General features: G+C 44.6%; 1 protein-coding gene and 1 pseudogene across 1 annotated transcript in view; both read right to left on the bottom strand.

The window, feature by feature from the left end:
• LOC138157652 (NHP2-like protein 1 pseudogene) overlaps nucleotides 1-13,105 on the bottom strand; it is a 332,446-nt pseudogene that overhangs the window by 147,386 nt on the left and 171,955 nt on the right.
• Nucleotides 11,285-13,105, bottom strand: part of TMEM207 (transmembrane protein 207) — a 17,854-nt gene continuing 16,033 nt past the window's right edge. Inside the window, exon 5 of the mRNA XM_069083636.1 lies at nucleotides 11,285-12,135. Within this exon, the coding sequence (XP_068939737.1) occupies nucleotides 11,999-12,135 (137 nt within the window). The 3' untranslated portion in view covers nucleotides 11,285-11,998. The remainder of the gene's footprint in view (nucleotides 12,136-13,105) is intronic.

Below are 13,105 nucleotides of genomic sequence, written 5' to 3'. Positions count from 1 at the left end.
CCTTAAGGAGGCACAATACAGTAACTTTTGGCTGTGCCCAGGTAACATGTACAGAATTGGGGAAGGGAGGAGGGATGTGCCCCCTTTCATTCACCTTCTCAGTCATTGGATCTCCTGACTCTGCAGACAATAAGGGACCTCGTTCCAATCTCACAGTGCAAACCCCTTAGTGATGAACGACACATGATCAGTAGTTGCCCCCTGAAGCTGCGCCATAGCTTTCTGAGGTTAGATATGATGCCTCTCTCGGCTCACTCCCCTGATTCACTTTGGCATCGGCATGTTGCATCTCCACAGGGGCTATTATGGTGGTGATCACTCTCAGAGTTCTTATATTGTCCTTAGTAGTCACGACCCTCCTGTCCTATAGATCATGAGCGCCTACCAGTGTCATTTCCCCAAGCAGTCATCCAGGACTTTGACAAAAGCTGACATATTTTACTCAGATGGCATGGGAAGAAGAGTATTCAAAAGTGTTTCCCCTAAATCAGGGAATTACCCTTTGTTAAATACATTCAGTGTTAGGGGGAGGGATTAGCAGAGAGAGAATGCATACAAATATAAATACAGTGGCAGGGGAGGTAGCACATGGTCAAGTCCACTCAGAACTCCATAATTTTGAGGTGTCAATGCCCTTGACTTTCTTGGGGATTCCTCTAAAAGTCTGCTGCAGCCTGTGATGTCAGAGATGGATGACTCGGTGCCCTGTCTGCAGTATGGACAGCTGGGTGGCCCTGACTCTTGTAGGTCAGGGCATCCTAACCGAATACATTGTGCCATCCTCTGGAGGGCTGAGCTAAGTGGGTCTTTTGGTTGGTGAGCTTTTTTGTACTAGGCTTAACTGCTGTTGGTCTGGATCACACTGGATCACACAGTCACTGCACTGGACATGTCACTTAACCCCTGGCCAACTGCCACTGGTCTGTACCAGGCTGGTCACTTAGCTACTGGCAAGCTCCTGCCAAATTAGTCTTGCAGAGAACTCTGATTCCAGGCAGCAGGGCCTGGAATGGGTTAGGCAGGCCATTGACTGCTGGGCAAGGTTGGTCATTGGCTCTATTCAGTGTGTACCATCTGTGGGATGGATTAATCCACTGGATTTCATGGGAATAGTCTTCAATGGGCCACTGGTATGGCTGAGAGACACCATCTTCTCTTCAGCTTAGCATTACCTAGTCTTTTGGTCATGGCACTGGCCCCGAGGCTGGAATTGGCAGAGGCCTGCTCTGGGATTCCTTTAGAGCCTTGGTTCCAAGGTTGGTGATGTCTAGACAGGACATGTAGTGGTCTGCTCTCTCTTACGTGTCCATCCTTCCTGCTTTAGGCTCAGATCTGTCATAGAATAATTTTCTTTCTGTCATATGAGTTTCTTCTGATCACATTTTCTTAGGTGGAGGCCTGCCCCATTTTACTCCACCTCCTCTTCACACACACAGCTTTCTATGGTAAACTGAGGTGAGTAGGGATTCTCTCTTTTCTGCCATTAGCTCCCCCACATTGTATCCCATCCCCACTTTGGGGGCTCCATGATAAGCAGTCCAGTTACAATTAAACACTTCCCATTAGATTGACTTTTACAAAGGGATAATTCACAGACATTTCCATCAGCATCTTGGGATATAGTACCCCCCCCCTTCCCTCATACTATCTCAGTCTCTGGGGGAGGAGGGATGAAAGATTGGACCAAGAACTTAGTTCGGCTCTTGCATTAGTCCCACCAAGTACAAAAGGAACCACCCTACTGGGCTCACATCCCTAACGCTTGGTCCTTATGTTTTGTGTTGTGGACTGGTCTGGATTCCTGTAATCTCTGAACCCCATGGCTCAGGCTCTCAACTCAAAAACTCTATGCCCTATATCTATGAGGGTAAAGGTCCACATGGAGCAGGGAGAGGGGGCCTTTAGGTCCCCCCCCCCACCAATCCTCATGGCATTGCCCGAAATGGGTGCAGGAGATCTTCGCCCTCAGAGGAAAATGCAGGAAAACTTCAGTTGCAGTTTAAAAAATGCAAACAGTCTGCATTTTCAGTCAATTGTATAAAACTATTCCTACCTATTCCCTAGGAATACATTATAGGAGAAGTAATGGCACATGGAAAAGATAAGGAAAACTTTTTTTAAAAGGTTAAATTGTTATTTTTGCTATTGAATACTAATATAAGTGGTACTTATGAACTGTTCATTTTGGAAATTACCTTAGACAGATAAATATTTTTGAGTCTGTTAACTACTTAGAAATACACACACAACCCCCCCCCCCCACACACATACACACGTTGCCCTGAACCATAGAGAATCTGATTGTAGTAGGTTTTCAATTAAACTTTAGGTCTCAATAAAATCAGAGAAGTTGATATTGGTCTTAATAGGTAAAAAATTTGTGATTTTAATTAGGAGAGTCCCTATTTCTATCTCCTCTCCAAAGAGAGAAGACACATTTTCTTTCTTTCAAAACATCAAGGGAAAAGAAGTGTCCCACTTTTTCCATGGCCCTCCGCAAAGAGAGGTCTAACTGAATTTGTTCTGTCTTTTAAAGAAACCAGGACCCTCTTTCTCCAGAGCAAATCAGTTCTAGGTGGAAATTGGTTTGATTCCAACACAGTGGCTTCTGGGAAGCCAGCCCTGGAAAACCACAGGCTGCTGAGGATTGTCAGCAAATGTTTCCAGCGCTTATTTCCTTTCTCCTAGTCCTCAGGCTCTTTCCAAAACCTGCTAAAAAGGATGTCTGTGGTCTGTTGCAGGGCTGCAGCCAGTCAATTTTCACTCTGAATAAATTTGTCAAAACTCTAGCTCAATTGATGCCCCACAGGGATGAAATGGAAGACAGGGAAAGCTTGGCCTTTGTTTCCATGTTTTTACTATGAGATGATCCATTGCTGGTATTGTTGGAATGTCACTGTGACCAAAAGAAATGGGAAAGCAATCCTGGTGATTTTCACGTCAGGCTCTTGTGGACCATCATATGGCCATGAGAGTCAGACACTGCAGCTTCACATTATACAACAAGTAGGGGCCAAAGACAAGAGGCAGCCTTGGGTTCATGGGGCTCAGGGCTGACCAGGAAGTGGCTGCAGGCTGGGAATCAAAGTGTAGTTTCATCTATTATGATAGGTCCCATCACCTGCTCTATTCTGGATAGAATCTAGAGTTTCTGTGTTAGTCAATCAATAATGAATGACCCTTCTCCCATGTGTCCCAAAGATTGCTTGGTGGAAAAAACAATATCCATGTTATTCTATGGCTTTAATTGGATGATGCATCAGGCAGGGGCAAACCTGGGGAACAAGGCATGCACTTTTCTAATCAGTAGATGTTGGCTGAGTAACTGCAGTGGGAGCCGCACTGGGGGACCCCATTTCAATCCTTCCTTGGTTTTCATCATCTTGTGTTATAAAAGATCATTACTTCAGGCACATCATTTTTTGAAAAATGGAACTATGATTACTTGGAGGACTAAGATGAGAAAACTCCTTTTAGCAAAACCTCCTCTGTCATTTATTGTCATAGAGTTTCCTAGAATACAGAAAAGTTAGACTTGACCAAGGTTGCATAGACCCTGGTGGTACTTGAGTTCAGGTCACATATTTCAATATGATAGGGGTTGTGGCATAGTATTTAGAGAACAAGTTTAAAGTCAGTCACATAAACACATTATACACATATGTATAAATATATATACTCATATGTATATGTATGTATGTATGTATCTATCTATCATCTATCTATCTAAAAGAATACTTGAGGACCTGGAAGGCTACATGGGACCTCAAAACCACATGTTCCCCACCCCCGGGGTCTATCAAAGACATAGAGGTAGGAGATAGAATATTGATTTTGTAGAAGAAATAGGCTATCTGGCAAGTGATTGGTATCTTTTGGTTTTGCCCAAGCCTTCCTTGCCCTCTACAAATTTCCCTTTCCTCTCACAGTTTCTCCTTCCAATGAGAACAAATAGCAGATGATTATCTTGGAACAAGGATATTCACTCCACCCTTGGTCTATACTCAAAGGCTTCATCACTTGGTGGGATGTTTTAGAGTTCAGCAACCAGCAGCCAAGCCTCCAAGGGGCCAGGCCTGTGTCTGTGATGAGGTGAGACATCCCAAGGGGCTTGAGAAAGGAAATGGAGAAGGAAGGATCTGAAATAGTAGGCGAAAGCAAGCATGGGGGACGTGGCAGCTTCTGGTAGCCAGTTGGCCTTGTATACCTGCTCCGATTAGAAATGCCTTTCCTAGCACCATCTAGTGGCCACAAAGCTCTTCTTCTGGGAGGCCCAGGTTTAACTTCCCTTTTCTGACCCCATAACCAGCTGAAGGAGGGCTGCGCATGAAGCAGGTGTCCAGCGGCTGCCATGAAACAGAAGACACAAGGTATCCGATGGCAACAAGACACTTTCTGGTACTTTCTCTGAGGATTGTGTTTAGTTAGAAATTCTTATTTTACAAATTGATGGAGGCATCACAGTGTGTCAGAGCTGGAAGGCACTGAGGTAACCCTCTGATCCAAGCTTTCACTGCATTGTGGGGGAAGCAGAGAGATGTCATCATTGGTTATGTAAGGCACAATGGTCGCCAATGGTGTTTACTAGCTGTGTGACTATGGGCAAGTCCTGTGATCTCTCCGCACCTCATCTTTCTTATCTGTCTCATTATGGGTCTCATTATATTTGCAGTGCCTACTTCAAGGAGTTCCAATGAGACCAAGTTGAGACAATGCACGTAGAGGGAGGGCCCTGGACACTTCAAGGTGCCACAAGAACCCTGCCTCCTGATTAGTTCCCTCTTTTACATCCCTCATATTGACAAACACCAGGGAGGTCTCCGCCCCCATGAGTGGCTGCCATTTGAGTCTCTACCATATGCAGCTACATGTCAGGGGTGTCATTCCACAGATGATATTTCCAAAACCCACCGTGAAGCCAGCCATGTAAAATGCAGGTTTATGTTCCATGTTATTCAAGATTTGTCCTCTAAGGTTCCTTTCTACTCTGAAATCCCAAAGTCCTTTCAGCCTTTACCAGCCTCCAGAATGTTCGCATTCCCCCTCTTTCTATACATGGAAAAATGGAGGTTAGTCAATGAAAATTGCCATTGCTGGGTAACCATTCTGGTGACAAACCTCACACAATCAAAACAATCACAATTCCAATTTATATGGAGACTTGAAGTTCATACGACAGCCCTGTGTGCCCCAACCTGCCCCAACCCCAGAATCAAGCCCCTTTGGTGACTCTCTATTGTCCTTAGTATAAAATGTACAATCTCAGGCCTTCCCACATATCCCCGCTGCTTGCATTTCTATCCTGTTATACCCGTCTTCTTCATGCACTGGCCTGTGTCATCTAGCTGCCCGTATACCATCCATCTCCTGCCATGGTGCCTTTACCCAGGAGATCATTCCTGGTGGGGGCATCTCCTTCTTGTCTTTATCTCCTGGAATCCCTAGCTTCCTTCTGGACACTCTAAGGGTCCCCATCCTTTGGGAAGCTCTCTCTTTCAGTCTTCTCTACCTCTTGAAGTTTGTGTTGATTCGTACACACTTTGTTATGGCTTCCTTTGGTACGTGTCACATCTCTCTTCCAGGGGAATTTAAGCTCCTTGAGGAGCTTTTCACTGGTACAGTGTGAGGCACATTATAGGCACTTTGTGGATGTTTAGTGAATCCCCAAACCGTTGCTAGAGCCCCAGTAGGAGCCTGACTCCCAGGGCAGGATGGTGAGTCTATGAGGCCATGACCCTTTACTCCATCCCAAAGGCAGTATCTATGATGTGGTCTGGGGGGAAGAGAACTGTCAGCATCAAATGGGAATGGATGAATTGTTTTTGGAAATCTTGGTTCACAATGAATACTTGCGGTTGTCTTAAATTCAATGTTCTGCCAAGTTTATCCTTGTATTTTCCTGTGATAGCTTTTCTTTATCTATACATTCTGGGTCCAGGACAAAACAAGACAAAGCAAAACAAACAAAAAAAAAACCCACACAAAACAGGTAACCAAAATGGTACCTACAGCACCTGCTGTTGCTGTTAAATCCCCAAATAATCAACACTGGACAGTTTTTTTTTCTTCCTGAAATAATCAGTGTAGAAATTGCTTTCCAATTCAGAAACTTTTAGAATCAATACCAGAATTTATCTAGAACATGAAGGAATTACATGGAGAGAGGAAATGGGGGCCAGAATTGCAGTATTGCCCAGGGTCACATATGTGGGAAGTTACAGAACTGGGACCACAGACACCCTGTGTCTCCTGATTTCTTTTGAAAAGGATTCCTAACAATATTTCATGAATCACAGTATGAAACCCCAACAATGGATGTTTCTGATAGATTTCCTTGAGTTGTTCTATCTCTGGTCTCTAACATAACACCTTGAGGCCAGTGTATAACAAAATAAATGAACTTAATTCTAGAAAATGCTTGACTGATTCCATCCATTGTCCAGGACAAGTGCAGAATCCATGGTAACAGAAAAACAAACAAATGAGTGAATTAATACTACCTCTGTGCATGAATGTAAAAGTACATAAAGTTAAAGAAGAAATTCTGTTCTTGGTTTGAAACAGGTTAGCCTTAGTCATGACAAACACCATCAAAACACCTGGTTCCTTGTTCCACAGGCATAGTCTCAGCTTGTATCAGGGCTTTAATAGTAAGAAAATGGGATTCCCATGTGACTGAGGCAGATGGTTTTCACAGAGCTCGCTGGACAAACCTCCTGGTGTATGCCACTGCCCAGTATTCAATCACTTACCCATGGGGCACCAGGCCAACAGTCTAGTACACTTGGGTGTGATCGAAGCCCTGCTTTTGATGGCCTTTGTTATTTCTCACAATGAATATTAAGGACATGCAATTATGTACATGTCCAAACACAGGCCCTCAGTGTTAACCAAGGACGGCCTTTGAGCAACCCAACATAAACCCTGGGTTGTATGCAAACAAGGAAGAACCAGACGCAGTGATAACACAGTAGCCTTGCTTCTACTTAGCTTATGGAAAAAATAAAGTCGGCTTGTGCTCAGAGATAAAAGCAACATGGCATTTTCCCAAAGGGCAGGAAATGAAGATACTAACATGCTTAGGAAACAGAGAAGACCATTGCAGCATGCTAAATAAGCAGGGCCACCTGGGGGGTGGTCAGTCCTTTGGAGCCTCCTCCTTCCAGATGCCCTCTAGTGATGATGTACGGTGATTTTCTGGAATCCTCGTGTGTGTGCGTGCAGGTGTGTTTATATGTGTGCTCACATATGTGTATGGTAGTGAGTGTGTGCATACCTGTGTGCTCACATGTGTGCGAGTGTGTGCATGTATGAACACACATGTGTGCCCACACGTGTGAGTGAGTGCATGTGTATATGCATGTGTGCACACACACATGTTCCTGTGTGTGCTTGCATGTGTGTATGTGAGTGAGTGTGTGCATGTGTGCTTGCATGAATGTATGTGAGTGTGTGTATGAGCATTTGTGTGCACACACGTGTGCCTATATGTGTGCTCACATGGGTGTATGTGTGTGAGTGCTTGTGTGTGCATTGTGAGCACATACATGTGTGTGAGTGTGCATGTACATATGGGTGCATTCACATGTGCCTATATATGTGTGGGTGAGTATGTGTGCATACACATGTGCATATGTGTGCTCACATGTGTGAGTGAGTGCATGTGAGTCTATACTGCATGTGTGTCAGTGAGTACATGTGTGTGCATACGTGTGGATGTGTGTGTGCATGCATTTGTATGAGTGAGTGCGTGTGCACAAATGGGCACCTTGTGCTCGCATGTGTGTATATGTCCTTACGTGTGTGTGAGTGCATGTGCATGCATATGTGCATGTGTGCACGCACACATGTACCTATGTGTGTGCATGCGTGTATGCATGTGTCAGTGTGTGTGCACGTGCATGCGTGTATGCGTGTGGATATGTTTGTGTTTTTCAGAGCCTCTGGTGCTGCCATCACCCATGCCCCAGATGCAGCACCAGACAAGCTGACCACTTCCTAAACACACATCCCTGGCCCCGGCACTTACAAGGTCAGCTCCTCTGCATTACTACCCTGAGCTGCATTTGCTTTCTTCATTCCCCAAGGAGCCCGACCAGGATTGGAGCCCAGGGATGAGCTGAGCTAACTAGGCTGACCTTCAGAATGGGAAGAGTTGGGCTGGCCTGGAATCCTACTGATTTACAAGTCCAGAGGGAGCATTGCCCAGCAGGCCACTGCCCAGTGCCTCAGTTTGGGTGGCTTTCTCCCTTTACAGCCAGTTGTGCCCTTGGAGGCTCCTGCTTAGATTGCGCCCACCCAGAGAACCCCTCTCTGGGCACATGGTCTCCTTGTCTCCTATTCTCCCTCAGCCTCCTTCAGTGGCCCACATTGGAACGACAATGTCATGTGCAGGACGAATTCTATTTCAGGGAATTCCACTTATTGGTCTGTGAGCAGAGCTATTGCAATTTCACGGAAGGAGGTGAATATTAAAGTCATCCTTTCTCAAGATGTTCTGAAAATGACAGAAAACATGAGGATAGAGGATGGAAGAGTGAAAGATACTGGTGAATGAGAAAAAAAAAAGAAGCTTCACTGGGTGGCCCTGGAAGAGAGAAAGGCAGTGAGGGTAATGACCTGAATGACAATCACGCACACCCCAGATGCAGCACCAGTCATTGCCAAGACGTTAACATACACTAGCTCACTTGGCTGCACAGCCACCCCTGTTACGGTTGAGTCACATGAAGTCTGGCAAGGTTAAATGACTTGCCCACAGTCTCCCAGCCAGTAGATATTGGGGGAAAGGGGTGGTAGATGGAAACTCACTTACTTCTGACTCCCAGCTCAGCTCTAGGCAGCTCTAATACCAACTCCTCACACTCATAAGTGGAAGGCTGAGTCATCCAAATCTAAGCCAGTGCATCCCCTTGGTCACTGGCATGTCACTGATAAAGAGCAGGAGGAGAATGCTAAGGACAACTCTCATCTCTTGACAGTCTTGTGTATCAGAGAATCCAAGTGTGCTCATCATGATTTACCTGAGGAGGACCCTGGAGGTCTAAGAGGTGCCCTGGCTCAGATGGGACTCCTCCTTTGGCTTCCATGCCAGTGTCCCCGCTATTCCCCATGCCCAACATGTTCGCCCTCCTCCCTTCTGCTTGGCATAGCCCCCAGCTCCCTCCACGGCTCAGCTCCAGGACTAGAGATCTGAGAGTTGGAAAGGACTGAAGAGGTCAGAGAATCCACCTCCTTGACTATACAGGAAAGGAAACTGAGGCTCAGAGAGTTGGCTTGCTGCTTATGGTTGCAAAGCTAGTGTCCGAGGAGGGGTTTGACCCCGTCTTCCCGTCTCCAAGACCAGCCTTCTGTTCACCACAGCTCGCTGCTTTGGGGGATTCTCCAAAGTTGTCAGTCTCTCCCTCAGCCTGACTTGGCCCAATCCCTCCAATTTTGGTACTTTGTAACCTCCTGGCTTTCCTAGTGTCTGAACGTGTATCAGTCATCCTCGGCAGATCCGGGATCCTTGAGGGCAGGGTTGGCCTCACTTTGGCATCGGCGTCCCTAGGACCTCACCCAGTGCCTGGCTCACACTAGGCACTTTCTGCTAATGCATGCTGATTAATCGATTCTGGGTTCCCCTTTAAAGACTTGATTATTGGATGCATCCCCTATTAGATTCTGTCACCTCTGAGGCTCCCACCAGTTCTCAGTCAATGATATATTGATTGCTTTGAGCCTAATGCACATTGACCCAGGGCCACAGAACAATGGAAATCTGACCCTCCTTGGTCCCATGGCCACATTTATTTCAATTTGACAAATTTTTGAGTCATGAATCTGAGTGCTCAGTGATCTTCACCGCCCTCTGCTGGATATTTGCAGTAATGTCTGCCTCTTCCATAGTAAACAGAAACAAATGACAATGCCTTAACTGGGCAAGAGAGATTGTGAGACCACAGGCGGTTAGTGGAGCCTGAGGGGCTCTGCTTGAGACATCATCTAGCAAACCCTCCCATTTTCAGCTGAGGCTTAGAGAGATCCAATGATTTGCCCAAGATGGCCTAATTAGTAAATTGCAAACCAGGAAGTCAAATTCAAATCTTATGACTCCTAGTGAAGCATTCTCTCTAGGGTTTTCAGCTCCCATACAAAGTGGGCCCTGAGCTATCAGGGGAGCCTGCCCATGACTCAGGAGATCAGAGAAAAATAGATTAAGTTTAGTAAGACTAACAGAGAAGGGGAAAAAATGGATTCTAGAGATGAAAAGTAATCAATAGGTATGGACTAAGATGGAGCCGTCCCTGATGCCGCTGCCGCAGATCTCCCAGTTCCTCTCCGGGGCCCAAGACCCACACAACACTTTGGTTCATTCAGCATTTTACATTCAGGGCAACAAAAATGAAAAACCAAACTGGCTGAAAGTTATACTAACCTTGGGCACTACTGCAGCCTTGTGGGCCTTTCTCCTCCAACAACACAATGAAGATATTTTAGAGTATGAAAGAAGAAAAGGTCTAGAATAAATTATTTGAATCTGCTTCTTTCCTAATTGTGTGCTGTAAGAAGTGATGACAACCAGTTTGTAGGTCCATTGAATAATACATCAGAAAAGCAACTTGTGTTAGGATTTCTGTACAGTATCACAGAATGTACAAATAAAAAGTTAGCTTAAATAGGAAAAAAGAGTAATCAATAAGGCAAATACACAGTCCTAGCTTTCCCAATGCTTTTTACAAAGGTTATATAATTATACCATCCGGGTGGATAATTTTCACACTTTTTATAGACTATCGTCCAAGGACTTAAAACATTCCCAATGCTAAAGCCCTGATGTTTCTTCTCTTTGTCTGAGGAGAAGAACAATTTCTATCTCACAAAGAAATAGTATGGTGCAAAAATTCTAGTTAAGGAAAAGCTGCTGCAGCTGGCTGAAAGATCCCCACTCCCCCCATGCTGTTTGATAAGGAAGGGTCTCTAGAGAAACCCCAATGGGGAGAAGAGGGAGAAAGACTTTCTGAGTCTGTTTTCATGGAAGTCTACAAAAAGAACACAAACAAACTATGTCCTCTCAGTCACACGGCCACTGACAGTCAAAGCCTGATTGTCACAATCCCCTCTGATCTCAGATTTACCTGAAAGAAGGAACATGGCTCATGGAGAGAGGACTGCCCTGTCTCTCAGCTAAGTTGTCTCTTGTTCAATAAATGGGGGACATTTGCTCAAAACCAAAAGAAGAAAAACAAATACTGTTTTCTGAGTTTCTTATGTGAAGAAACTTTATTGTTGATGGGTACAAATTTGTTAAATTAAGAAAATATTTTATGTTATTGGTGTTTTTGCTTTAATTTTTAGTTGACTGTACCCTCATGGGACAACTTTACAACTTTGCAACTTTACAAAAAGAGACACTGAGGTACAGGAAGGTGTCACTTGCCAAGAATACCATCTGACCTAGCAGTGACCCCCTCCCCCCCCCTAGCCATTCTTGACTCCAGTCTGCCTTTCTAGCCTTATTGTACAATTACTCCCTTGGATCTAGCTAGACTAGCCGTCTTAACCATTTTTCCCAGATAACCGTCCATTTCTTATCTCTGTGACTTTGCAGAGGCAGCTCCTCCTGCCCCCTAACCTGAACATCTTGGAATCTGGGGTTTCCTTCAAAGCTCAGCTCAAACACTACCTGATCTGCTCACCCTCCAATTCCCTCTCCTGCCCCATCATTTTTGTCTCCACTCATACTTGCATATGATCTTCCCCCAGATAGAAAGTAAATTAGAGGGCAGGACCAGTCTTACTTTGGTTTTAGTACATTGCCAGGGACTGGCATCCTTTTTCTCTTTGTCCTCCTTTGGGCCATGTCAGATGAAAACCACATTTGAAAATGTGGTTTCCATGATATCAGGCCTTCCTGGAGTCTACACTACGAAGTCAGGAAATGGAAGAATGACCTTTAAATGGGCTGGCTATTTGGGGGAAGATAATGACCTTTGGTCCTTACAGAAACATCTCTGCATTACAATCTACTTATCTTCTGAGAATCTTCATAGGGAGGTGGGGGCCCCAAAGGTACAATACAGGATGGAGGATAGAGCACAAGATGTGGAGAATGGAGGTCTTCATTTGCTGCTGGACCCACGACTGGTTCTCTGCCTGGAAGAACAAAGATGGAGTGGAGTGACCTATCTAGTCAGCACATAACAGAAATGCATCATCCACCCATTGAAATCTGCCCCTTTTTGGACTAAGGGAGCAATAGCAAGTTATGCAAAGCAATATTTTACACACAAACTCACACACACACTCACACACTCGCACACACACTCACACAATCAGACACACACTCACACACACACACACTCACACACACCTACACTTAGGTGGAATAATTTAGTTCTTGGAACGTCACTTTCTCAAACCTGGATGAATGGAATCATGGGTGACTGGGAATTCAGGAAACATTTACAATTTAACAGCCCCAACTACAAATCATATCACTTTTGGTAACTATGATGTCCCATCATAAGAGATAATGGGCTACTTCTTCAATTGGCTCCATTATGGAAGGCCGAGGCTTATCGTAGGATAAGTGCCCACGGCTACCAGGTTTCTTTTATTTTGCCTTTCTTAAATTGTCATTCAATCACTATCACTATAGATAGGACTGATGACTTTCAAGCCCTTTCTGATTTGAAAATGTGACCCAAAGACTATTTTGAAGCTATCCAGCTTCAGAATCAGGTTCAACAACATTGGGAGGTGGGATGGGGGGTGGGGGGGTAGCATAGTGAGATCGAGATCTCATTAGGCATTGCTTTCAATCAGAATTGTTTTCTCACAGGTCAAAGGATAAGAAAGATAGATTTGGGCAAATATTTTGGAAGTGATGCAACCAAAGGAGTTTTTCCCACTTCAAACAAATCAAAAATATCCCTTTGGGATATTCTACTTTTATGGCATTTTGTTTTGTTTTTAAACCAACAGTTATATAGTGCTTTAAAGTATACAAAGCAACTTTTTTTTTGTTATTTTGAAATTGGCAAACAAAAATGAGTATTTCCATAGATAGATAGATGGATAGATGGATAGATAGATAGATAGATAGATAGATAGATAGATAGAT

This window comes from Petaurus breviceps, unplaced genomic scaffold (assembly GCF_028583685.1).
Source record: "Petaurus breviceps papuanus isolate PSGF00001 unplaced genomic scaffold, PetGlider_PUasm1.0 173, whole genome shotgun sequence".
Taxonomy (NCBI): Eukaryota; Metazoa; Chordata; class Mammalia; order Diprotodontia; family Petauridae; genus Petaurus; species Petaurus breviceps.
Note: the sequence above shows the minus strand (reverse complement) of the source record. Positions and strands in the feature narration are given on the sequence as shown.